Here is a 25,000-nt window from a genome sequence, read left to right as displayed (position 1 = left end):
GGGATAGGCTAGTCAGTGATTCTTACTAGCCTAACCTAACCTTAGGACCCCTATATGCTTCCTTCATCCCCTGCCTTGGCATTCCCTCTAATTAGCCTTGATCCCTTTTCTGAGTAAAGGGATTCATTGTCTAATAGAGTATTATATCGCCTCTCAGTCCTCCCTAAAGGAATGAACCCCCTTTAGGATTGCGTCTGAGAGTGAGGTTAGGCTAGCCTACCTCTATGGCTAGGATAGTCTGCGACTTTCCTGCGATAGCGATACGTCTTCTTCCTTGCCTAGTTCAGGACTTTTAGCCCTGATCTAGGTCGGGTTAGGAAGGTTTCTCTGTTCCATGCTGAAACTGTACTCTTGCACCGTTTTAGCCGATCAGCCTAATCTTAGGTTAGGGAGTGTCCTCCCTTCCCTTTGTGGCCGCTCTGGTACAGAAACCCTTCCTGGGAAGACCCCTCTCTTCTCCCTCCCCACCTATCTCTTGTATAGCCTAGCCTATGCTTAGGTTAGTTTATACTCATCTGTCCCCTGTCCTACAACTCCTCCCTAGGGTGGATGAGTAGGGCTACCCGAGCTTCCTTGTGCAGTCCGCTCTGGTACATATACCTTCATAGTGTCCTATAAGGTTAGTTCCTAGTGTAGCTCTGCATAAGGGAGTCTCCCCCCCCCCCATCTTGGGTGTTCCCTAGTCCTCCCTTGGGCTACCTGCTCCCGGTCCCTAGTGACCCCTGCATATGGATGATAGAGCCTGTCTCTATCATGGGTACACCCCCTCAGGGAGGGAGAGGGATGTCTGGAACCCTGAAGGTACTTCCTGCATCCTCCCCCCCCTCCCCCTGTCTCTCTATCTATCCGGGTGCCGGTCTCTTGCCGCCTCTTATGCCGGCAATACCTGCCTCTTGGTGACTTCCCTACCCTTGCCGCCAGCCCCCCGTGTTCCGAGGGACTGCCGGCTGCCGCCGGCTACTACCGGCGGCTCTCCTACTCCTATCTAATCGTCCGCTTGCCGGTCGATCTCCGGAGTGCCGGCATATACTGCCGGCAACCCGATACTACCTGTACCATCCTTACCCCAGTCACCAATCCGGCATCCTCCGGCTGCCGGAGCCGCCGCTCCCTGCCGGCGTGCCGCCGTTGTGCCGGCGGCCGCCATCCTGGTATCTAACTGACTTTTGAAAATTGTCTGTTCTAATGCCAGAATCTATGCTGGAGCGAGCTCCGGCGTGCCGGCGGCTTGCCGGATACCCCGGAGGCGTCAAGAATACTTGCACCCCCTCTCTGTAGCTATCATAAGACTAAGATAGCCCTACCTGGCAAATAGATAAGCTGCTTTGCTTCTAAGATCAGTACCTAGTACTGCTCTATTAGTGATCATGCTGTCTCTTTGCATTCTTCTATTTCCAGCATGCTATGTGCATCTTAGCACGGCTGGTTGCCAGAAGCAGTTACCCTTAATGAGACCTTCTGGCTCTTATCTGGGAACCGAATGAATTCGATTCCAACCTTGTCCTTGGCTTTCCATGGAGTTCCAATATAATGGGAATCCTAGGAAACTATATCCAATGATCTCGGTCATTTGGATTATCCCAGGACCAAGCCTATGGTAACCAGCCGGGCGAGATGCACGGAGCGTGTTCTCCTTTACTGTTTCACTCTCTATGCATCACACCTTCTATAAGTTAAAATTAATGATTAATATTAACTTAATTTAAGAGCCATTCCTATGACTCCCCCATACTCATTTTCTCTTTCTTCCACAGGAGGAGCAGATGAAGTGCGATTTCGCATACTGTGCCGTGAAACGCTCCCAGTTTTACGGACATACGGCGTGCAGGACTCACGCCCCTTGCTCAGACAAGAAAGGGGATTGGAAGTTCTGGAATCCACTGGAATGTACGGTCTGCCAGGCCTACCTAGTTGAGGCCTTCCATAACCCTCCCTCAGCGGAGGTTAGAGACATTGCTCGTGAGAAACTGCGCAAGTGGGTGCGTGGTTTTCAGAGGAATGCCACTGGACCGTACCTGGCCACCGAAGAACTGAGGTCCCTGCTGTTCCCTAAGGCCTCCCCTGATTCAGTGGTTCCAAAGGAAGCAATCCCCACTGTCCAAATTACGGTGGAACCTGATGTGGTCATGGCTCAGTCCATGCACGAGTGTCGCCTAGATTCCGAAGAGGATGAACAGATCTCTGACGTCTCGGAAGACACGGAGAAGACGCTTATGGCTCAAGGAGCCGAAGAGGACGAAGACAAGGTGGAATACACCGAGTCGGAGATTGGAGCTACTCCCTCGTCCATCCCTCCGCCTACTCCTACACCGACGGATGTGTCCATTCCGTCTACCTCCTCGACCCCGGATCCTTCTTCTTCTACACAAGAACTGATCCGACTGATTAGAGCTGTCATGGACGACAGACTGAAGGAGAACCAGGAGTCCATCAGGTCTATGATTGGATCCAGAGAACCGAAGAAGATCTCGGTTAAGGATCTCCCAGCTTGCTCTCATGCCAACCCGTGGAGGTATGCAGAGCATATGGTTATTGCGACCGGCAGGATCTTTGTTAGTGACAAAATCGGCACGGTCCCGTTGGAAGATGTGGAATTCTTCCCAAGCTTCGAGGCCTACCCGGACTGTTACGTCCGGCTTCGTTCTGAACCTGCCTCGAAGGAGGAGACCGAACCTAAGGAAGAGATAGTGTTCGATCTCGCAAAGGCCCAGGCTATGCTAGCCTCCGCATTTAAGAGCAGGGGCTTTACCTGCTCTAAGCTTCCTGCCTTGAGCAAGAAGCATCCTACTTATGTCGCTCCCGACACTGCGATTCTTCCATTTTTGGAAAAGGCCTTGGCTGCATGCCTTAAAGCGGCGGAAGAAGGGAAACCCTGCCCTGCACTGGAGGAGTGCAGACCCTTCTCCATCGTAACGCCCCCTGACACTAGACAATGGAAAGATGTCCAACATACTTTCGTTGTGGGTAGGCTCGATCCTGACGTTGCCGGACGTCAGTTTAATGAAGACCTCCCTAAGCTCAATGATCACCTCCTTCGCCGGGAACAAGACACGAAGGAGAGGCTTGCAGCGTCTCTTTCTCATCAAGTCCAACTTGAAGTTATGGCCTGTGACACAGCAGTACCCGATCACTACATGGTACTGGCCAAATCCCACTTACTCACGGTAATGAAGGACTTGTACCATTTCATAAAGGCTCGTAGAGCCTGTCGTGAATTCGTGTTTGTCGGTGCCACCGTGAAACACGAACCCCGGAGGCTGATTTCCTCCAACATCTGGGGAAAGCACCTGTTTCCTTCGGACCTTGTCAAGGAAATAACGGACAGAGCCGCCACGGAGAATAGGAACCTTCTCCACAAGTGGGGCATGTCCAGGAAAAGGAAAACCTCTCAGGACGATGGACCTCAGCCTAAGAGGAAACCTCAGAAACCGAAACCCCAGCAACGTCAACAAAGACGTCAGTTTCCGGGACCCGCTACCTCCCAAGTGGTTGCCCAACCACAACAGACCTTTCAATTGGTCCCCCAACCGGTGTTGTCACAGTCACCGGTCTTCACCCCTGCCTTTGAGCAGCCATCCACTACCTTTCATGCCAGAGGTAGAGGCTCGTCCAGGGGTGCAAGCAGAGACGCCTCTCGTCGTCCCTCCAGAGGTAGAGGAGGAAAGGGAGCTAGCGGCCGAGGCAACAAGTCCTCGGGCCACCAGAAGCAATGAAGTGCTTCCGGTGGGAGGAAGACTCCGCCAATTCCAGGATCGTTGGACCTTCGATCCTTGGGCACACAGCATCATCAAGAACGGTCTAGGCTGGAGTTGGGTGCAACCACCCCCAATCTTCCAGCGGTTCTTCCAACAATCGACCCCCATTCTGGAAGAATATGTTCTAGACCTCTTGAACAAGAAGGTGATAAGGAAGGTAAAGTCCACCAGGTTCCAAGGGAGACTGTTTTGCGTTCCCAAGAAGGACTCAGACAAGCTCAGAGTCATTCTGGACTTATCCCCCCTCAACAAGTTCATAGAGAACAACAAATTCAAGATGCTGACGCTTCAACAAATAAGGACCCTTCTGCCTCAAGGTTCCTACACGGTCTCTATAGACCTGGCGGATGCCTATTGGCACATTCCAATGAACCATCACGCTTCCTCCTACCTAGGATTTCGACTCCAAAGGAAAAGCTACGCCTTCCGGGCCATGCCATTCGGCCTCAATGTGGCCCCTCGGATCTTCACGAAGCTGGCAGACGCCATAGTACAACAGCTCCGCCTAAGAAACGTCCAGGTGATGGCCTACCTCGACGACTGGCTAGTCTGGGCTCCATCGCCCGAAGAGTGTACAAAGTCTTGCGACAAAGTTACCCAGTACCTAGAACACCTGGGATTCAAGATCAACGAGAAGAAATCTCGCCTCTCTCCGGCTCAGAAGTTTCAGTGGCTGGGAATCCACTGGAATCTTCAGTCACACCGCCTTTCCATCCCCCAGAAGAAAAGGAAGGAAATAGCAGGGTCTGTCAAGCGACTACTGAAATCCAAACGCATTTCAAGACGACAGCAGGAACGAGTTCTAGGCTCTCTACAATTCGCCTCAGTGACAAACCCAGTGCTTCGTGCACAGCTAAAGGATGCCGCGGGAGTCTGGAGACGATCGGCATCCATCGCTCGAAGAGACCTCAAGAGACGGCTTCCAAACAGACTTCGACGCCTCCTAAAGCCGTGGTCGGAAGCAATGGCCCTGAAAAGGTCCATTCCTCTCCAACACCCTCCTCCTTCACTCAACATCCACACGGATGCCTCACTGGAGGGCTGGGGAGGTCACTCCCACCTGAAACAAGCTCAAGGGACCTGGTCTCCACTATTCAAGACGTTCCACATAAACATCTTGGAGGCCATGGCGGTCCTTCTTACTCTGAAGAAGCTATCCCCGCCGCCCTCGATCCACATCCGTCTAACCCTAGACAACTCGGTGGTAGTTCGTTGTCTCAATCGCCAAGGCTCAAGATCGCCCCAGATAAATCAGGTGCTTCTCCCAATCTTCCGTCTGGCGGAGAAGAAGAAGTGGCACCTGTCTGCAGTTCACCTACAAGGATTCCGCAACGTGACAGCGGATGCTCTATCTCGGACAAACCCGATAGAGTCGAAATGGTCTCTAGACGCAAGATCATTCTCCTTCATCTCTCATCAAGTCCCAGAACTTCAGATAGATCTCTTTGCAACGAGCGACAACAATCAACTTCCTCTGTACGTAGCCCCGTACGAGGACCCCAAGGCAGAAGCGGTGGACGCCATGTCACTGGACTGGAACAGATGGTCCAAGATATACCTGTTCCCTCCCACCAACCTTCTGTTGAAAGTCCTCTCCAAACTGAGAACCTTCAAAGGGACAGCGGCCCTAGTGGCTCCCAAGTGGCCCCGGAGCAACTGGTACCCCCTGGTCCTGGAGCTGCAGCCCAAGCTGATCCCTCTCCCGGGCCCAGTTCTCTCTCAACAAGTACAGAAGTCGACTGTCTTCGCTTCATCATCGAAAATCAAGGACCTTCATCTCATGATTTTCTCTCCCTTGCCGCAAAGAAGAGGTTTGGGATCTCGAAGAAAAGTCTAGACTTCCTAGAGGAATACAAGACCGAATCCACGAGACGGCAATATGAATCATCCTGGAGGAAATGGGTCTCCTTTGTTAAAGCAAAAAATCCTAAAGAAATCACCATTGATTTCTGTATGTCCTTCTTCATTCACCTTCATGGACAAGGATTAGCAGCCAATACGATTTCGACCTGCAAATCGGCTTTGACTAGACCAATTCTATATGCTTTCCAAATTGATCTGTCCAGCGACATCTTTAACAAACTGCCGAAAGCATGTGCTCGCCTACGCCCAGCACCCCCTCCGAAACCGATCTCCTGGTCACTAGACAAGGTGCTCCATTTCGCCTCCAACTTGGACAACGATTCATGCCCCCTCAAGGATCTGACTCAGAAAGTTATATTTTTATTTGCTCTCGCCTCGGGAGCTCGAGTCAGCGAAATAGTGGCATTATCAAGAGAAGAGGGACACATCCTGTTTGCTGATTCAGGAGAAGTGACCCTCTCCCCTGATCCGACGTTTCTCGCCAAAAATGAATTACCCACCAAAAGATGGGGCCCTTGGAGAATATGCCCCCTGAAGGAAGATGTCTCTCTATGTCCAGTAGAGAGCCTCAAGGTCTATCTTCGCAGAACTTCAAACTTTGGTGGAGGCCAACTCTTCAAAGGAGAAACATCGGGCAGCGACCTGTCACTGAAACAATTAAGAGCGAAAATCACCTACTTCATTCGCAGAGCGGATCCGAACAGTACACCCGCTGGTCATGATCCTAGAAAAGTGGCATCTTCTCTGAACTTCTTTCAGAGCATGGACTTTGAGAGCCTTAAAAACTTTACGGGCTGGAAGTCCTCGCGAGTTTTCTTTAAACATTATGCGAAACAAGTGCACGAAATCAAACATTTTGTGGTAGCCGCAGGTAGTGTTATGAAACCTGCACCTAACTCTGCGTAGAACAGTGAGTTACTTGGGACTCTAACTCTTCGGGTGCCTATGTTGACCCTCGAGTGATTCATAGTGATGTCTAAAAACACTTAGTGCTTTTATAACTGTTCTTATCCCAGGTGAAATGTCATAGTGTTACACAAGTGCCGCATGCCTTGAGCATGATGTGTTAATTAAAGACTTGCGTTCCTCGAGAACGAGTACCTACTAATCCTGAAATTCCCTTTCAGATTCAAGAGCAAGCCTTTATTTCTATGTACATTATTATTACTGTAAATGAACTTTACTTTTGCTGTAAATTATTTAATTTCTGCATTGTGAAATAAAATTTCTATTTTATTACTTATGCGTCTCTTTCAGCTCCTACTTACTATGAAATACATACTGTCATAGTTTTATTTACTCCTCCTTTCTTATGGTCATGAAGAATTTAAGATGTCCATTCCTAAATTATATTCACCTTGCCTCAGTAAGGTTCCTACACGAATACTTACTTCTGATAATCAGGAGATGAACTCTACGCACAGTGCCCAACCACCACTGGCCTACTTCAGAATGTTCCTATACAAATATCAAACATTCTGCTTCATCTCTAAGCTCTTAAAAAGTTCTTCTGTCAAGATGAATAGCCCTTCAATACCACTTTGACGTCGGCATAGCCCATGGGAACTTCCTACCAATGGGGGGCAGGATATTTCGTTCCTATGGTTCTTACCTAAGATTACTTTGCTGTTTTGTCAATGCCTAGGCACTTAACTCTGGGGGAAAATCTACCACGATACATTGATTCTCTGGTACTCTTCCATCAGGACGCCATGGCTTGAGCCCAAAAAACGGATTTTGAGCGAAGCGAAAAATCTATTTTTGGGTGAGATAGCCATGGCGTCCTGATGGACCCTCCCTACTACTTCGTTCAGTTTGCTCCCACCCTACACAATTGTATCATGGTGATGGGCAGAAACTGGCGCCAGGATAAAGACGCGCGTGACGTCATTAGAGCAATGGCGTCCGTTTGTTTACGTCTCGAGTATCAGTAGTAGCCACGAGTGAGATTAGCTGTGGAACGGCTCCCAGCTATTCTCAGCCCTTACACACCGAAGCGTTAACTCTGTTCGGGGTGGAGATAGCTATGTGGCACGACCAGACATGCGTGTCCCCTGTTGTATTACGATGTCTTAAAGGGAAACCTTTGAGATACTCGCTCCAGAAGTTAGAATTCTGTGATAACCTGTGGTTAAATTCTCTGGGAATATCTTAGTAGTCTTATACCCAAGGAAGCTACCAAACAGGAACCTTCCATCAGGACGCCATGGCTATCTCACCCAAAAATAGATTTTTCGCTTCGCTCAAAATCCGTTTTTTTGTTAGATGTAATTGAATTATCGATAAGACTGGTTTTTTTCGGGACTTAAAAAAACAAATTATGATTATTATTATTATTACTTGCTAAGGTACAACCCTAGTTGGAAAAGCAGGATACTATAAGTCCAGGGGCTCCAACAGGGAAAATAGCCTAGTGAGGAAAGGAGACAAGGAAGTAAAAGTAATTATCAATTAGAATGATATACTTTAAGAATATATATTTCATATATAAACTAAAAAAAACTTCAACAAAATAACATGAAGAGAATTAAAATAGAATAGTGTGCCCGAGTGTACCCTCAATCAAGAGAACTCTAACTCTAACCCAAGACAGTGAAGGTCATGGTACAGAGGTTATTGCACTACCCAAGGTTAGAGAACAATGATTTGATTTTGGAGTGTCCTTTTCCTAGAAGAGCTGCTTATCATAGCCAAAGAGTCTCTTCTACCCTTACCAAGTGGAAAGTAGCTACTGAACAATTATAGTGCAGTAGTTAACCCCTCGAGAGAGAAGAATTGTTTGGTAATCTCAATGTTGTCAGGTGTATGAGGACAGAGGAGAATATGTTAAGAATAGGCCAGACTAATCGGTGTATGTGTAGGCAAAGGGAAAATGAACCGTAATCAGAGAGAATGATCTAACGTAATACTGTCTGGTTAGTCAAAGGACCAAATAACTCTGGCTGGTGCCCTGGCAACCTACTACCTATAATCAAACTGATAGATTGTTGCCTGGACTGACACACACACACACACAAACACACACACACACACACACACACACATATATATATATATATATATATATATATATATATATATATATATATATATATATATATATATATATATATATATATATATATATATATACTGTATATATATATATATATATATATATATATATATATATATATATATATATATATATATATATATATATATATATATATATATATACTGTATATATATATATATATATATATATATATATATATATATATATATATATATATATATATATATATATATATATATATATATATATATATATATATATATATATACTGAAAGAGCTCAGGTTTTGTACGTAATTTGAAAATAAATGCTCAACCCAGTTGGAGGATGTTGTTGTTGGGGTATTAAAGCCAACACTTGTTGTTGGCACGGGCCTTTCCCTTGGTTGGCCCGTAGCAGTTGGAGGAACAGAAAGAGGGCTGATAGCCTCTTGACCTGTTGAAGATTTTCATCTATTGTAATAAACTATATAAAAACTTTGACTAAATTTTTTTTACCATTATCGGCACAATTTTTGTTTCTTGGGTTATACTATTTTTCTTGAGTTCCTATTTTTTTTTTTGCTTCATTGTTAGAAATGTACAGTACACAGTAATTTACATTTGCATATACGAATAAAACAACTGTATTCTACTTACACTGTACATGCTAAACACTGTATAATAGTTTTCTTATCTGTAATTCCTAGTTCTCTTGCTTGAGGGTACACTCAGGCACACTATTCTCTCTCATTTCTCTTTCTCTTGTTTTGTTAAAGTTTTTATAGTTTATATAGAAGATATTCATTTCAATGTTAGTGTTCTTAAAATACTTTATTTTTTCTTGTTTCGTTTCCTCACTGGTTTATTATTATTATTAATATTAATATTATTTTTATTATTACTATTACTATTATTTATTTATTATTATTATTATTATTATTATTATTATTATTATTATTATTATTATTATTATTATTATTATTAATAGCTAAGCTACAACCCTATCGGAGCCCTTGGGCTCCAACAGGGTTATAGCTTAGCAATTAATAATAATAATAATAATAATAATAATAATAATAATTGCAATGTACTTTCTATTAGTTTTAGGATGGTTTGTAGAGTATGAGTAGGCCAATGATATGAAATCCTAGTTGCTTTGATCATCTTTATCCTTTTGTAAAAGGAAAATAACTTTGCCTTGGGCTTTAAGAGTTACACTTTCTCTTAATCGCTTTTATTTTCTCCACAGGAAGGTGCCTTTGCCTTGTGCTTCAAGAGCATGCACTTCCCAGGTGAGGTGGTGGCAACTCGCCGAGGCTCGCCCCTTCTCGTAGGAATCAAGACGAAGACCAAACTTGCAACAGACCACATTCCTATCCTCTACAGCAAAGGTAAGTCGCTCTAAATGTGTTTAATAATAATTTTTGCTTCATTTTTTTTTTTTGCTGCAAATACCCATAACACTTGTAAAGTGATATTCCTTGTTTGTAAAGTTTTTTAGAGCAAAAATATAAAAATCTTGCTTCTTTTACTATTCAAGAATTAATTTGTCTTTTTCTAAAATTGAGGTCACCCATGAAAATACAAAGCTAAAATACAGCTACACCAAATTCATCTTTATTTTATATGAATCATATTAAGCTGTGGTCCTCATGTCTTTAATGCAACTATAGGAACTAAAGGCATTATAGGAATTTTACTTTACAAAAGACTACCATCCATTATTTTTTTGTTTTTTTACAGTTTGAAGTATTTCCATGTTTACACCCTTTGAGTGTAACTAAATTATTCAGCTCTGGTATATAAGTTATAAGTATCAGTTCAGAATCTTTGATGTAACTGATTGGGATTTTTGTATCATTATTTTTATTTTTTGTTTATGCATTTAACTGCTAAAATGTGGAATGAAAATGCAGTTATAAATATCATAAATGTAACTGCATAGTAATGGTCCTATGTTAATGTTCCATGTTGATTTATGATTATATGTTATTAAACATCATGGTAATGCAATTCATTAGCCAATGCTTATATTTTTAAACTTGAATCAGCAGATACAATATTTACTTTACTGTGATTGTTCAAAGTTTTGGTGTTATGGCTTTCTTACATGCAAAAGCATAGGCCCTTGGTTACACAAAAAACACATTGATTTATTTGGAAACCAACTCAAAAGTTACTCCTACATACAGTTATTACATGCAGGCCAGTACTTATATGCTTTATAAGGGAATGGATAATTTCTCATTTGCATGAACTTATACAATTGCTTGATTTATAAAAGGAAAAGTCTTTGTAGATAGGTACAGAGGCATTGTCAGGTTATGGATAATGATTACTGCGGGAGGGACAGTTTTTAGAGCAAAGGCTACATCATAAATATCTCTAGCTTGCATAGAAATGCACATCAATACTTATATGCTTTCTTAAGTGTACGTGTGTGATTGTGTGTAGTATATTTTTTTTCAAATCAGTAAGCTACCTCCAAAGATGGGATCTTGAGAAAAATGACATTACAGTTGTTGCTTCATTCATGTTTTAATGCTGGATCAAGATGAACTATTTGCAGAATACCTCAATGAATGAAATTACTTTTCATTTATACTCGGAAAGATCATCTGTAGCGTGTAAATCCCGTGTGACTGTCGTTTGTCTTGACCTGCCAAACGAGAGTTTAAAATATTAATTTGATGATTTTGTTGAACTGTTTGAGAATAATCTCCTGGATATCCCTCTATTGAAGCACCTCTTTCCCCAAATAAAACCAGTGAGCATCCATCTCTTCATGAAAAGTTTTGATTCAAAAAAGGAAGGTGAAAGTGGCACTGTCTGTTCTTTTCAGCAATCCTTTTTGGACTTAGTAGCTTATTGATAAAAAAATCTACACATTTACACACTATATTTATGCATGTACTGTATATTATATGTGCTTGTTTTTAACAGTACAATAATTATACAGCTGATCAAGTTGTTGGTATTAAAGACATCATTACCATTTACTGTAAATGGAATATTTTCTTAAAAAATATTTTTTCATATAGTTTATTAGATATGTTAAAAGAACTTTTGAGTTGGTTTACTAACTATACGAATGTAACTAACACGCTGGCATTGTTTCTCTGCATATTAAGATGTATTCGAGTTCGGAGGGCGTGCACTGAGCACAAGAGATAGAGGCAAGTGTGGATTAGTCACATCTAATTGCATGATTTTTTTTCCATTTTTCATGTATTCTTCGTCATGTTATGGGCCAGCTACCAAAGGTTGAGATTTGACGATCATTAGAGGTGCTGTCATGTATTATTATTAAAATTTGTTGCTTTTTGTGAAACAGTGGATTATCTGGTTAAAGTTGCATTTTTTCATGAGCGGGGTTGCGTTATTTACCTATACAGAATATTAAGCGACCTTGCATTGAAGAGGTGAAACTTGGCAGCACCGCTAATCATAGGCAGGTCTCAATCTCTGTAGCTATACAATACTAATGCTAGAAATATTCTCTATTTTGATGACTAACCTCAGCTTCTAATGTTAGGAGCATTACTGCATGGCTTATTATGCTAAAATGAACTTATGCTGAAATCATTCTGAATGGCAACGTTATTTTAGCTTTGGTCTGAGTTAATGGTAAGAATTTTGTTATATTTGTTGGAATGTTGGTACAGTATATCATTTTGATTTTGAACTCACAGGTCTTTATATGTGGGAGAGCAACTGCATTTTATACAGTATGTTATTATTACTTAAGTATGTAGACAAAAATTATCCCTCTTAAAAATCTCTTTGATTGTACAATTGGTATCCTTGTTGACTAGGTATTGCTAGTAGTTACTTTTCTGTAAATAGATATTTTTATTTATCAATTGTGGTAGTATTTATTACTGTAATTAGGTCTTGCAGATGAAATATTGCAGTTTATTCAAACTTAATATTTTTATTCTGAAGAAGACATGGAAGGTATAGGAGTGCAGTTTCACATTGCATGTGTATTTCTGTGAACTACTATACTGTATGTGGAAGTAAAGTATCTTTAACTCCAACATTAGCTAAATTGGTTGAATTTGCATATTTATTTTACCATTTTTTATATAAAGTATTGCACAATAAATAGAACTAACTCCAACAGTATGTCTTACAGGACAATATCAATGACCTTTTCCTTTAGATGGTAACTGACTGCTTCTCAAGGAAGACTAAATGATAGACTCAAAGCTGGAAATTTAATGTGAAGTTTGAGTTCCAATGTTTCAGAAAACTATTCTTGTTGCGATTGTTAAGATTTCATCATTGTTGATTTGTTCATTGAAAGAAGGATTGATTATTCCAAATGAAGAGTGCTTGTTATAAAACTTGGTAAGATAGATTTATGATGTAGAGCATGTTTGGTACTGAGGATAATCTATTGAAACAAGAAGTCATTTTCATAACAAAGGGATATTTGCTAGAGTATGTAGCTTGATGACTAGTTTTACTTTTAAAAGTGGGTTTATGTATTATGTCCCCGAGGCTGATTAATATCCCTCTTGATAGACCAATGAAATATCTAAAGATAGTTCAGGAGTTGTAGGTGTTAAGTTGTAGACTAGAAAAAGGTTTATGAATAGTGTGTGGAATGGCTGATATTTTCTGATGATACAGAGTTATATGGTGAGTGTTGTAAAAAGTCTGCTGCTACTGATAAAACCTTTTAAATAGTTTGTAAAAAGGAAGGGCTCAACGAATGTTACCAAGTTTTAGATATTGCTGATAAATTATAACTAAGAAAATTTGGAAAAGAATGCCAGTATTTATGGTGGTTAAAGGGATGGTGGTTGATTTGTATATGGAAATAATTATAATCAATAATTATTTTGATGTAAGGGGGTAAGTAATGAATCAATGAAGCAAGAAAGGGAAGGTTTTCTGTGGAAACAGTACTGTAGATTGGAATGTAAGAAGAGTTTTCAAAGGTATATGTGAGGTAGGAAGGGTAGAAGGTTTTAGATGTATAGAAGGTTTTAGATGTGTAGAGATACAGTACTGTACCAAATAGAAGTTGAAAAATGGGCTTTACAAGTTGAAAAGCTGCTGAGAGTCCTGAAATTGTTACATAGATAGTTTGGAGTACACTATTTAAGATAAAACTTTGTAGAATTTGAAAGCTTTGGGAATTAGGTAGTAAAAGTTTTGGCGGAAAGAAATGAAAGGATAGAGGATTTTTGTAGCTGTCAGAAGAAGAATGTACTTTCTAGAATGAAATGTAGAAGATGAGAGGAAAGGACTGGACCTTGTTGTATCATTATTAGTACTGTACAGTATCCAGTTCCTGATCTTTTCTTTACTTGAATTTTTACATCACTCATATGTTTATTGTTTATGACTAATGTAGTTGTGCATGGACTTTTATCTACTTCTGAAAGAATTTGTAGTAATTAATGTCTGATCTCTAGTAAAACACAGTGATTTTCCTTTTGCATTATTTTAATTGTTGTCATCCATGCCAACATTAGGTCTTGCTATTTTTTTCTTCAACCAGGGCCTTTTTCCTTATACTGTACAGTACTGTACATAGCTTTTAAATATATTTATTGACTATACATTTTTTACCGTTGAGTTTTAGTTCTTGATGCTGTAGTTTGATGATAAAATTTTGGTAGCATTTTAATGATTCTTGTTTTCTTGGATTCAAGATTTTATATGGCTCTCATGAGTTCATTTTGAAAATGATTTGCCAGATAATCAGAATCATGCGATTGTAATTAAAATCTACATTGCATCATTTTGCTTAGATACTGGTCATTTAATCTATTGATAGAAAATGATTTCATATATAAAATTTCCACAGACATTTATTTTCTTGAAATTTACACCCTTTTTAGTCAGAAAACATAATCCTGTTTTATCTACTGAGGAATAAGTTGTTTGAAACAAATTTGACCATCTGCATTGCAGCTGATAATTTGCTATGCTAGCCAGTGTACTGATCATGAGGTTTGAAAAAATAAAGTAAATTCAAATCACAGTTTGAAAGCTTTATGTGGCTCATTTCATCAGATCATGTGGTTTTGTTTGCTATGGTTGCTTGTTCTGAATTCATCTTCATCATAGTCATACCATCTAAGACAGGCCAATCATGACAGTACTGTATATTATAGTATTCTATTGACACTTGACTTGACAAAGATAACTTAATGCATTCACAAAATGTTGATTGTATTTCTTCAAACTGTTTACTTTTCAAAAAACTTTTATAGGATTTTTTTTGAAAATTTAAAGACCTAAATTGAAATAAGCTTTAGAGCTGAGTTTTGATGAGTGATTTGCAGCATGGTCATCATTATTTCAGTGGTGTATTATGCCATATTCCCTTTTAACTTTATTTTGTATATTGTTTTTAATTTATGATATTTGACCAGATTCTGCTTATGTGCTTATTTGTGGGATAGGCTACAAAAACAGCTTACGCTTCATTGTATTGTGCTTGGGTAATGGTGATTTATTGTACAGTAAATGGGTTTGTGATTTTCAATTCAGTTTTCCATCTGTCAACATATTGTAAGTTTGTTGTAACCAAGTACAGTATGTTTATTTTTCATATTTTTTATTCTTTTGTGTTATGGTATACGAAATATATTAGCGTAATAACTGACTTTTATCAGATGTTTATATACGGTACTACTGTAGTCCCTAACTTTTTTTTCAGAAGTATTTGTATAAAGTTTTTATTTTTTGGTGTGTGTTTTTAAGGGATATAACAAGTTTCTTGATACAGGTATACTGTATATCCCATAAGGATAGATTTTCCTTGTGAACATTTTATTTTTATTTTATGTATTTTTATTGTTTCTCTTAGTTAATTTTGATTGGCATATTTCTTGACATAATGTGAACACACTTATTACATTATAACTATACAGTATAGATATTGTTATCATTGTGTTTGTTGTTGTTGTTATTATTATTATTATTATTATTATTGTTATTATTATGGTTTTGGTTTTGCTACTACATGTATTTTTGTTATTGATACCATTTTGGAGAAAGATGTGTTAGAAGTTATAATATTTATTTTAACACCAGCTCTTTTCTTCTCCTTTCCGTTCCCGCCCTGCCCTGACCCTCACCATCAATGGCAGACTCACCCGAGAAGGTGGAACTGAAAGGTAGTTAGTGTTTCTCCTCTGCCGCCTCTTTTCTTCATCATCTTTTAACTAGTCTTATCCTATTCCTTCATCCATGGGCATTCGGTTTCTTTTACTTTTCCACTGCAAGCAGTATTCATGCTGCTGCTGTCAATGATTTTATCTTGATACTAATTTGCTCTGTAAATTCTCTGTATAGTGAACTTATGAAGCAGCTAACAGCGGTGCTTTGGGTTGTATGGTATCGTCAACACCAAGTAGGGGATTTCCAAGGTTTAACATCTGCTTTTAAATGGAATGTTGGGATATGATTTTATTGTTCTACACTTTTAATTCTGTGGGGCTTTGTAGAAAAGGTAGTTGGTAAGGTTATTTTTTTTTCCTGAAGAAATAGTCTTTCAGATCTGCATCCTAACCAAAAATGGAAGCTAAAATTTTTTAATTACTGATAATTTTAAAAGGAATTTGAAGTATGAATTTTGCAGCTAAATTGATCCCAAAATTGATCCACAAATAACCATACCTTTCAATTATTTTATTAGAAACTATTATTCTTAAACTAATGTGCTCCATTCTTATGCTCTTTCTCTTTTTATAGTGATTGAGCATTGCTTTATATGTACAGTATACATAAGATACAGTACTATAAATAAATCTATAAAATCTCTCTCTCCTTATATAAATTTAACTTTTAGAATTGTTAAGTTTGCTTAGGTTAATTGCAATTCTTCCATTTGTCAAGGCTAGTAAAATGTTCAAGGTTAGATAATCAAGATAACCTGAGTTTCTGGGCAAAGCTGTTTTAACCAGTTTATGTTGGCAAATGTCGTGTCCTTACAACAAACAAACCTCTTTATCACACACATGCCTCAGTCCTCGACATGTGCAGTTAACCAATTACTGATTACATTTTTTGCAGAATTACACAGCTTTCGTTAATGCTGGGTGAGACCTTTTTATAATGGGTTCAATTATTGCATCTGCTGTGCCAGTCATCTTCCATCCTTGTGTTACATTTTGTTAACAAGGCATTTTGAGTAGTGTAATTGTCTTTTCATTAACAAAGCATTTTCAATAATAGTAATCTGTTTTCCTTCAATTTCATTTTACTCTTTTGTCAAGAGCAATTACATACTACGACAGTGTTCTTTTTATTTAATCAAAATGGGGCAAAGAACAGTAATCAAATGCTTTTTCTTTGACGTGATATACTGTATAGTGCAGTACTGTACATGTATTTGGTTCTCTTTGTGGGATTTGCAAAACTTGTGTTTATTCAACACATGGTTAAACTTTTGTATATTTTCTTCATATATGTGTAAGTAGGTTGCAGTTTTGATTTTGGTCTTTATATATCAGATTTTACGGTAACATACCCCTTGTCCTGTTTTGGTTTGTGGTTTTTTGGAAGGTATCAGTTTAGTCACCCCATTAAAGATTTGATTTTTCTCAATTTTGCGTTGTAGTAAGAAGTTAGTGTGGTCGGTCTTCTGAATCTAGGCCAAAATCAGTTGCATTGTTACAGGGATTTTTATCAAAAATGTGGTTGCAATGTATTGTTTTAAAGCTCTTTAGTGAGTTTTTGTCTGGGAAGTTATTTCATATGCAACAATTCCTTTGATAAAGAATTTGTGGTTGAAATGAAATATGTGCAGTACTACATCTCCAGTTCTTGGTACAGGTACTACCAGGTTTCATTGACCTCTCAAGTGCGAGATATCAAGTATATAATTTTCCAAATTTTTTTGCCCATTTTCTTTAAGAAAGAGTGTTTTATAGAGACCAGGCTTCATCAGATTGGTGAATTATCTCTAAATAAGTGAACCCTGAAACATCCGTGGCAAGATGACAAATAATGTGAATACGATGGTCATGAAAAAAATGAAGGGATACACTTTTAACAAAGCCATATATATATATATATTTAACTATTGTATGGGGTTAGACCTCTTATTCATCATGCTACCCCATTAGTGAAGTCATGCAGTTTCTCAACTATGGGTTAGACAGTCCCTCCATTGGGTGTATACTGTACTGTACTTCCATTTCAGTGTCAGTAAAGTCCAAGAGTTGATAATGAGAACTAGAGCATCACCTGCCTAGAACTCCAAGAACAACAACCACAATAAACTGTAGTCAAAATGAAACACTACTTTTGTGTCACTGTAAATGAATTGTGGGTGTACCTAAATAATAAATGTCACATACTGTCCCCTGACCAGCTCCCCTAATTGATTTTGATTGATGAAAAGTTCAAGAGAGCATCATTATGAATCTTGCAAATGCTTTTCTTCAACCCTGTAACGGGATTTGTTTGTGGAACACTCGTGCTTCCAATAATAGCTACAGGCCACGGTCTCTCAGTCATTAACTGTGGCTATAAAAATTGCTACTGTCACTATAATATGTGTGTGCTCAAGCAAAACTTCATTTGCAAAACAATCCACTCAATAAAAAAAAATTAATAAGTGAAGGAGGAGGAGCAAAAATGTGTGTGAAGATAGACATTTATGATCACTCACAGTTATTCCTGATTAGAGCCAACAGGCTCATTGATCAGGTGCATTTGAGCTTAACTTTCCCTCCATTACTACAACTCATATAAGTGTCTGCACTTAGTTGTAGTATTTGTCAAGAAGTACTGTATGTATGAACTACTGTGAACTTGTAAGACATAAGATTCACATTACATAATTTATATATATGGGGTGAAGATTCCTGCTTCATGCAGTAAGAGTAAGCCAGTTCTTTGTATCTGGCAATACTGTACTTCTGTTTTCACATTAGTTGTCAGCTATACAGTTTGAAATCAAATTTTGAAAGATATGTCATCATCACAGAAATTTATGAATTTAAAGAAGTAAAGAAACATTACAACACATTTTACACAGCTTTTCTCATATAAAAAGCTTGTACAACAAACTAAATAATAATTATCAAGTTATATAAGGTATTTGAAATCAAGGCTACTGTATATTGAATTTATGTTCATGCCTGCATAGTATTAAATGAAATGAGGCTATTATCAGAGCAGCGTAAGTGTGGTCAACATAACCATATCTTGTAGATTTCTTTTTGTGTAAATCTGCAGTTATGAATAAATTGAATATTTGTGGAAGGCTACATAATTTATGCAGGTATTTAAAGTACTATTTTATCTTGTGGGTTGTCTTTATTCAGCTTGTAAATGTTCTTGGTAAGGCAAAATATTGATTCTTAATGCTTTGCAAGTGTAACTGATATATTGTAATTAAGTTTCTGTATAATAAGAATCAGCAGTCTTTCTTGTAAGTGCAACAGTTGTTTTTAAATAGAAATTTAGGTAAGCACTCCCTAAGAAACATGGACAACTCTGGAAGGTACAATAGCCTTCTTAAAGTTTTTGGAACAACAAATTAGCCTACCATCTTTATAGATTCTGGACTGGATGAAGTGATTTGAAAAGTTACTAGTCTCACTTCCTTAGTAGTAGTAATTCTTCATAAGTAAAATAAGAGATTCTTTTCTCGAATGAAGTTGCACACAATTTAAAGAATTTTTCTGTTGTATAAATGCAATCTTTATTTATTTTGATTAATCACTTTCTTGTTCCATTGATTGGTGTTAAGATAACATGTACTGTACTTGTTATTAACTTTGCATTTAACCTTGCTTTTTGAGATATGATATATGTATGAACTGGGTAAAATATGGGGATTTTAATAGTGTGGGGGAAGATTTGTGGGAAAATGCAGTTCCAAATGCTTAAATCAAGGATAATTCCAGAGTTTTTCATTATTATAAACTAGATACTGTACAGTACATGCACTTTTTCAATTCAGTTCTAAGCAAGTTAAATTACTATACAGTAGCTGTAATGGTGAAATTGTCTCAAATACTGTCTTTTAAAAGTGCATTTATCTTACGTGAATACAAACCATTGCCCTTTAATTGGAGTACGCTTTAGATGGAGCTGGAACAACTGTTAAACTTTCTAGTTTCGGGTGGGTAGAGGGTATGTCCCACCCAAATGACAGTCAGCAGTGCTCCCACTTTTGATTTCGGCTGTAAGCTCTACTTCTTGCTGCCTCGTCTGGCTGTTAAGTCTTTTCGTTTTCTTTTAGAAGTTGATAAACGTGCAAGCAGATCGTCGTGTTCGAAGGATACCATATATTACAGTAAGAAGAAAAGAAGATGCAGTTGTTTTCCACATAAAACTGTAAATGTGTGACTTTTATGTGCAAACCTGCTGTTATCCACATTGTCCTTGTTACTGTTGGGTGTCATGTCTGTTGCTGCCATTCCCTTGCTAGTTTGGCTTTACAATGACAAAAACAACATGAACCTAAGGAATCTGGCAGGGTTCCTTCAGAGGAAAGAGGTTTTGCTGTTTTTGAGCGTTTAAGCCATTAAGGGGAGGAGTGCTGGGGTTCTTGTACCCCAACACAGTCTTCTTGACCTCTGGGGAGGTGTTACAGTGCGTAACACCTATTAGTGTTGTCTCTGATGCTTTGCAGAGTCTCCTATGGCCTCTTCTCCCTTAGGAACATCAATATAGGCTTGCCAGATCCCATAGAAGATAAACTTTAAGTTCCTCCTTCTCCTCTGCCTCATCTTCATTAGGTTCTTCAGACGCTGCTACTTTTAGAAGAACAAGTAAAAGTTATAATCAAAGAAGTCTAGGAAGACTGATCAGTAGAAGTTGCCTATGATTAGTCTCCGAACCTGTAAATGCTGCTGCCTCTGGCCCTAAGAAGTCTTCATCGAAGTCCAGGAAGATAGATCAGCTAGAAGAGTGTAGTGTGGCTCCGACCAATTTCCTGCCTTGCACATCTTGGTGAGTACCAAGAATGCACCTATCAGGGGAAGGGGTCTTGGTACTCTCTTTCCATATATGTGAGAGAGAGACGATACGTATCGGCGATGTGCCCATCTCAAGAAAGGTGCATCGGTACGTGGTACCAGTGCTCATGCACCTGCTGCTGGTGCTCAGCGTTTTGAAGGACTAAGCAAATGCACTATCGGTTGGGATGAAAGATGCCTCTCTTTTTCCCCTCCTGAATGTTCGAAGGGCACCTTTGTTATCCCTCTAATAAGAACACACCCAAAGAGAGAGAAGAGGTGGAAGAGGAAGCTGCGATTGGTCTCTTCACTCGTATTATTATTATTATTATTATTACTTGCTAAGCTACAACCCTAGTTGGAAAAGCAAGATTTTATAAGCCTAAGGGCTTCAACAGGAAAAATTGCCCAGTGAGGAAAGAAAATACAGAAATAAACTACAAGAGAAGTAATGCACAATATATGATATTTTAAGAACAATAACAACATGGAAATAGATCTTTCATATATAAACTATAAATCTTAAAAAAAAAAAGGCAGAGAAATAAAGATAAAAAAAGTGTGCCTGAGTGTACCCTCAAGCAAGAGAACTCTAACCCAAGATAGTGGAAGACCATGGTACTACCCAAGACTAGAGAACAATGGTTGTATTTTGGAGTGTCCTTCTCTCCGAGAAGAGCTGCTTACCATAATTAAAGTCTCTCCTCTACTCTTACCAAGAAGAAGTAGCCACTGAATAATTTCATTTCAGTAGTTAACCCCTTGAGCAAAGAAGAATTGCTTAGTAATCTCAGTGTTGTCAGGTGTATGAGGACTGAGGAAAATGTGGAAAGAGTAGGTTAGACTATTCAGTATATGTGTAGGCAAAAGGAAGATGATCCGAAACCAGAGAAATGGATCCAATGTAGTACTGTCTGGCTAGTCAATGAACCCAATTACTCTCCAGTGGTATTATCTCAACAGGTGGCATGAAGGGCATCTTCCTTTATGCGAACGTGAGCGTGAAGATGAACCAAGGTCTCCTCGTCATCGATCCCTTCATTGTTCATCCTGCATGTTGGTATTATTGTGACCGGTCACCTTGAGATTGATCTCCATGCATTTGGACACTACGCATTTAGATACCACTGGATTGGAGACCCCGTCTTCTTTCTCTGCATGATCGTGACCTTCAAATCACCAGAGAACTAGATCATTTGTCACCTGTTCCATAATAGAGCTCCCAGTCCACACACCAAGATCTCCCAACACGCTGAGATCCTTCTAAGCACCAAGATCTTTCTATGGGCCCAGACCGGTCTATGACGAGACCCTCCCACTCATTGAGACCTTTTAGTGCTTTTATGTGATAGGGAATTCGAATGGGACTTTACAGGACCACTCCACTCTCTTATAATATAATCATTGATCTGTAATACTTCATCTTCTTCAGGGTATCCCCCCAATTCCATGCTTGGTCTAGTTCACAAGTACTCAAGAAGAAGGAATATTCTACCCTGGTACACGCTAAGACCCACCCTTGTGAGAGGGAGGAGTCCCAGGACATCATCAGCCCAACAGCACCTGATTCCAGACCAGTGCTGGCAGAAGAGAATCCTGAGACTGAATCTAAACTCATCACTGTCCTTGCACTCGTTCACGAGTACTCTCCTGTTGAGGGAGATATTGAGTTGCCATAGTCAGATCTTGCTCAGGAAATGCCAGAGCGCTACTGTCATTTCTAGCTTTCTAACAGAATTTTATAGGGCACTCAATGGCGTTGATGAGCGATAACGCTACCGTCGTGGCTTATACCAACAAATAAGGGTGGACTGTTTCATAAACCCTTTGCGTGAGAGGCTCCTCTCGTTCTCTACAGTGAAAGGTTATTGCTCAGCCTTTAGCCAGGTTTTCTGACATAAGGGCTTAAACCTTTCCTCTTCGTTTAAGTTATCTATGCTTTATCATGAGGAGCTTCGAACAGTTTTGACCTCCATGGCAGCTGATGCCCCAAAATGGAATGTTACTCAAATCCTCAGTTCTTTCCAGTGGGCCTCATACAAGCATTTCAGACGGGTATTGGATAGGGATCTGACTCTCAAGACCTTCTTCTTACTAACCTTATCCTCAGAGTAACGAGTAGGCATGCTGCTTGGTATTTCATATATCATGAGTAATTCTGCAAGACTGAAGAAGGTTTCCTTCACATTTCTTCCAGAGTTCGTGACCAAGATGTAGAACTTAGCTGTTCACAATGCCAGATTTGAGTCCTTTTCGATCTCTTCTCTGCTTGAAGTAAATAGCAGGGGTCAGGATGACTTGCTTTCTGTCCTATGAGAACACTAAAGATAACTCGGAGCTTCAGATGAGACACTTTCTCAGCACCGTCTACCAATTGCCTACAAAAATACCTGTGACATCGTCATGCCCAGGTCAATAGGTGGTTGACGGGAAACATAATTTCTGCTCCTTTATAGGACCAAGTGCCTTGACAAATCCTGGGAAAACAAACCAGCCAGTTTTGGTATTGGGGCTTCATCCCTCCTAAAGTTAAGTATCCTACTATACAAACTTGAGTCCTTCAAGTTACACTTCTTGTCTCAAGAAAAGAGCAATAACGGCCGTTCCAGCTTTGACAAAATCATACTCTTATTAAAGGACACCGTTGTGTATAGTTAGGAAAAAATAAAAATTACTTTGAAGTTTTTGTTATTTTTAGTACAGTAATTGTAACCATTTATATTTATGAACTAATAATTAAATCCAGGTAAGAAATACACTTTCAGCAGTGGCATTATATATTCATTGTTTTTTTACTTTTACTGAAAATTTTGTATCTTAAATTCACAGCAATCATGCTTTTATCTTAAGTTTAAGAGATTTGATTAACGAGAAATTTCTACACTGGCTGTCTGTAAGATTTTTTTACGTTGGATGTCATGCAGTTTTGATATACAAATTGCCAACTCTTTCTATCCTGATCTGTTTTTGTACTTAAGAATGGTCATATTAAGAGTAGGATGAAATATACTAGCTTGATAATCTCAATTTGTATGTGGATTGAAATATTTCTTATGATAATTCTTTAAGTACAATTATGCTTGTGAGGTTGGTAAAGCACTAAAGCTTATTAGTCATTCTTCATGTAGTGAAGCTTCATGTGCTTGTTACATTTTGCTTACTGAATGAAGCTAAAATTCTGAATGCTCATTACCTCTCAAGATGGGATTGCACTTATTTTTCTTAAAATCTATCATTGTGGTTTTGAAAAAATAATTGTGATTTATGGTAGTGTAGATTTCGTTGTGATAAAAATATCAAAGCTAATGTGATATATTGATTTATATTTGTTAATTCATCTGTACAAATTTTTAGCACTAAAAATTATACAGAATCCTGTAATTAAGTGATTTGTGCAATTTTATTTCTCAATGGATTGACAAGAATTACAATATTTTGAAAGTAATTATTCCAATGTATGGTATTGCCATTAGAAATTATCTTAAATCTAGAAATACCCTTATAACAGTTTCGTCAATAAGTAAAATTGCTTTTGGATTTGATGAATCTTGAAGTGTTATATACTTCCTCTCTTGTAAGAAGTAGTTTGAATTATTATTCTACCAAGACGTCTTTGGAATTTATAGTCATTACATTGAAATTTAAAATTTTATAGTATTCACCAAGTAAATAAATTAGTGGAAAGATGCTTATGATTTGGGTTCCATAGACAGATGCTAATAAACAAAGGTTGTGAAAATACTGTATGTGCTTTGTTAACAATTAAATTAGTTTTCAAAGTACATTAACAAAACATAATTCATTCCCTTTAAGAGGGACAGCAGCTCTCATTTCCTTGCTAACCCATTGTTGTGGTTTGTCCAACCTTTGTCATGTCCACTTTCTATCTGCATTTTCTCATTTCTCTTTTACTCTTGATTTCAAAATGATTTAATCGATTTAAACTTATCGATGAATTTAAAGAAAACTGTTGAATGGATTTAAAGTTACCATGTATTTGGCATAATGATTTTTACAGTCTTCATCAGTTAGTGTGGATTGATTAATTTCATTGTGGGTTATACTTACTGTGATAATTAGTTAAACGTTTGATTTGAAATACCTCATATTTTTAAAGATACCCTCTGTACTGTATATGCTTTTTAAATCCAAACTGATTTCTTGTCCTCCTTGGGGAAAATATTATTTCTATCTTTATTGTTGTGCTGTCTGTTTGAAGGGTAATTAAGTGTTAAAATAGTGAAAGTCATAGAAAACTTTTATAAATACACTCATGAAAACTTGTCATTTCTTTTTTTTTAAAGCTACGTAAATTGATTTTCTGTTTTAAATGTTTTAACAAATGTTTTTAAAGAAAATAAATAGATTACTGTTAGTAAACTATGCGAACAAAAGCAAGTTG

At 38.6% G+C, this 25,000-nt stretch overlaps 1 protein-coding gene across 14 annotated transcripts in view; it reads left to right on the top strand.

The window, feature by feature from the left end:
* The window catches only part of LOC137651257 (glutamine--fructose-6-phosphate aminotransferase [isomerizing] 2-like), a 38,748-nt gene that overhangs the window by 2,227 nt on the left and 11,521 nt on the right, over window positions 1–25,000 (top strand). For 4 of the 14 annotated variants that reach the window (XM_068384492.1, XM_068384490.1, XM_068384489.1 and 1 more), the window contains exons 2-4: window positions 9,906–10,047; window positions 11,788–11,832; window positions 15,772–15,798. In XM_068384492.1, the coding sequence (XP_068240593.1) occupies window positions 9,906–10,047; window positions 11,788–11,832; window positions 15,772–15,798 (214 nt within the window). The remainder of the gene's footprint in view (window positions 1–9,905; window positions 10,048–11,787; window positions 11,833–15,771; window positions 15,799–25,000) is intronic. The other 10 variants (XM_068384500.1, XM_068384498.1, XM_068384496.1 and 7 more) reach the window with 3 other exon arrangements.

This window comes from Palaemon carinicauda, chromosome 12, assembly GCF_036898095.1.
Source record: "Palaemon carinicauda isolate YSFRI2023 chromosome 12, ASM3689809v2, whole genome shotgun sequence".
NCBI lineage: Eukaryota > Metazoa > Arthropoda > Malacostraca > Decapoda > Palaemonidae > Palaemon > Palaemon carinicauda.
This window is presented reverse-complemented; position numbering and strand designations above follow the sequence as displayed.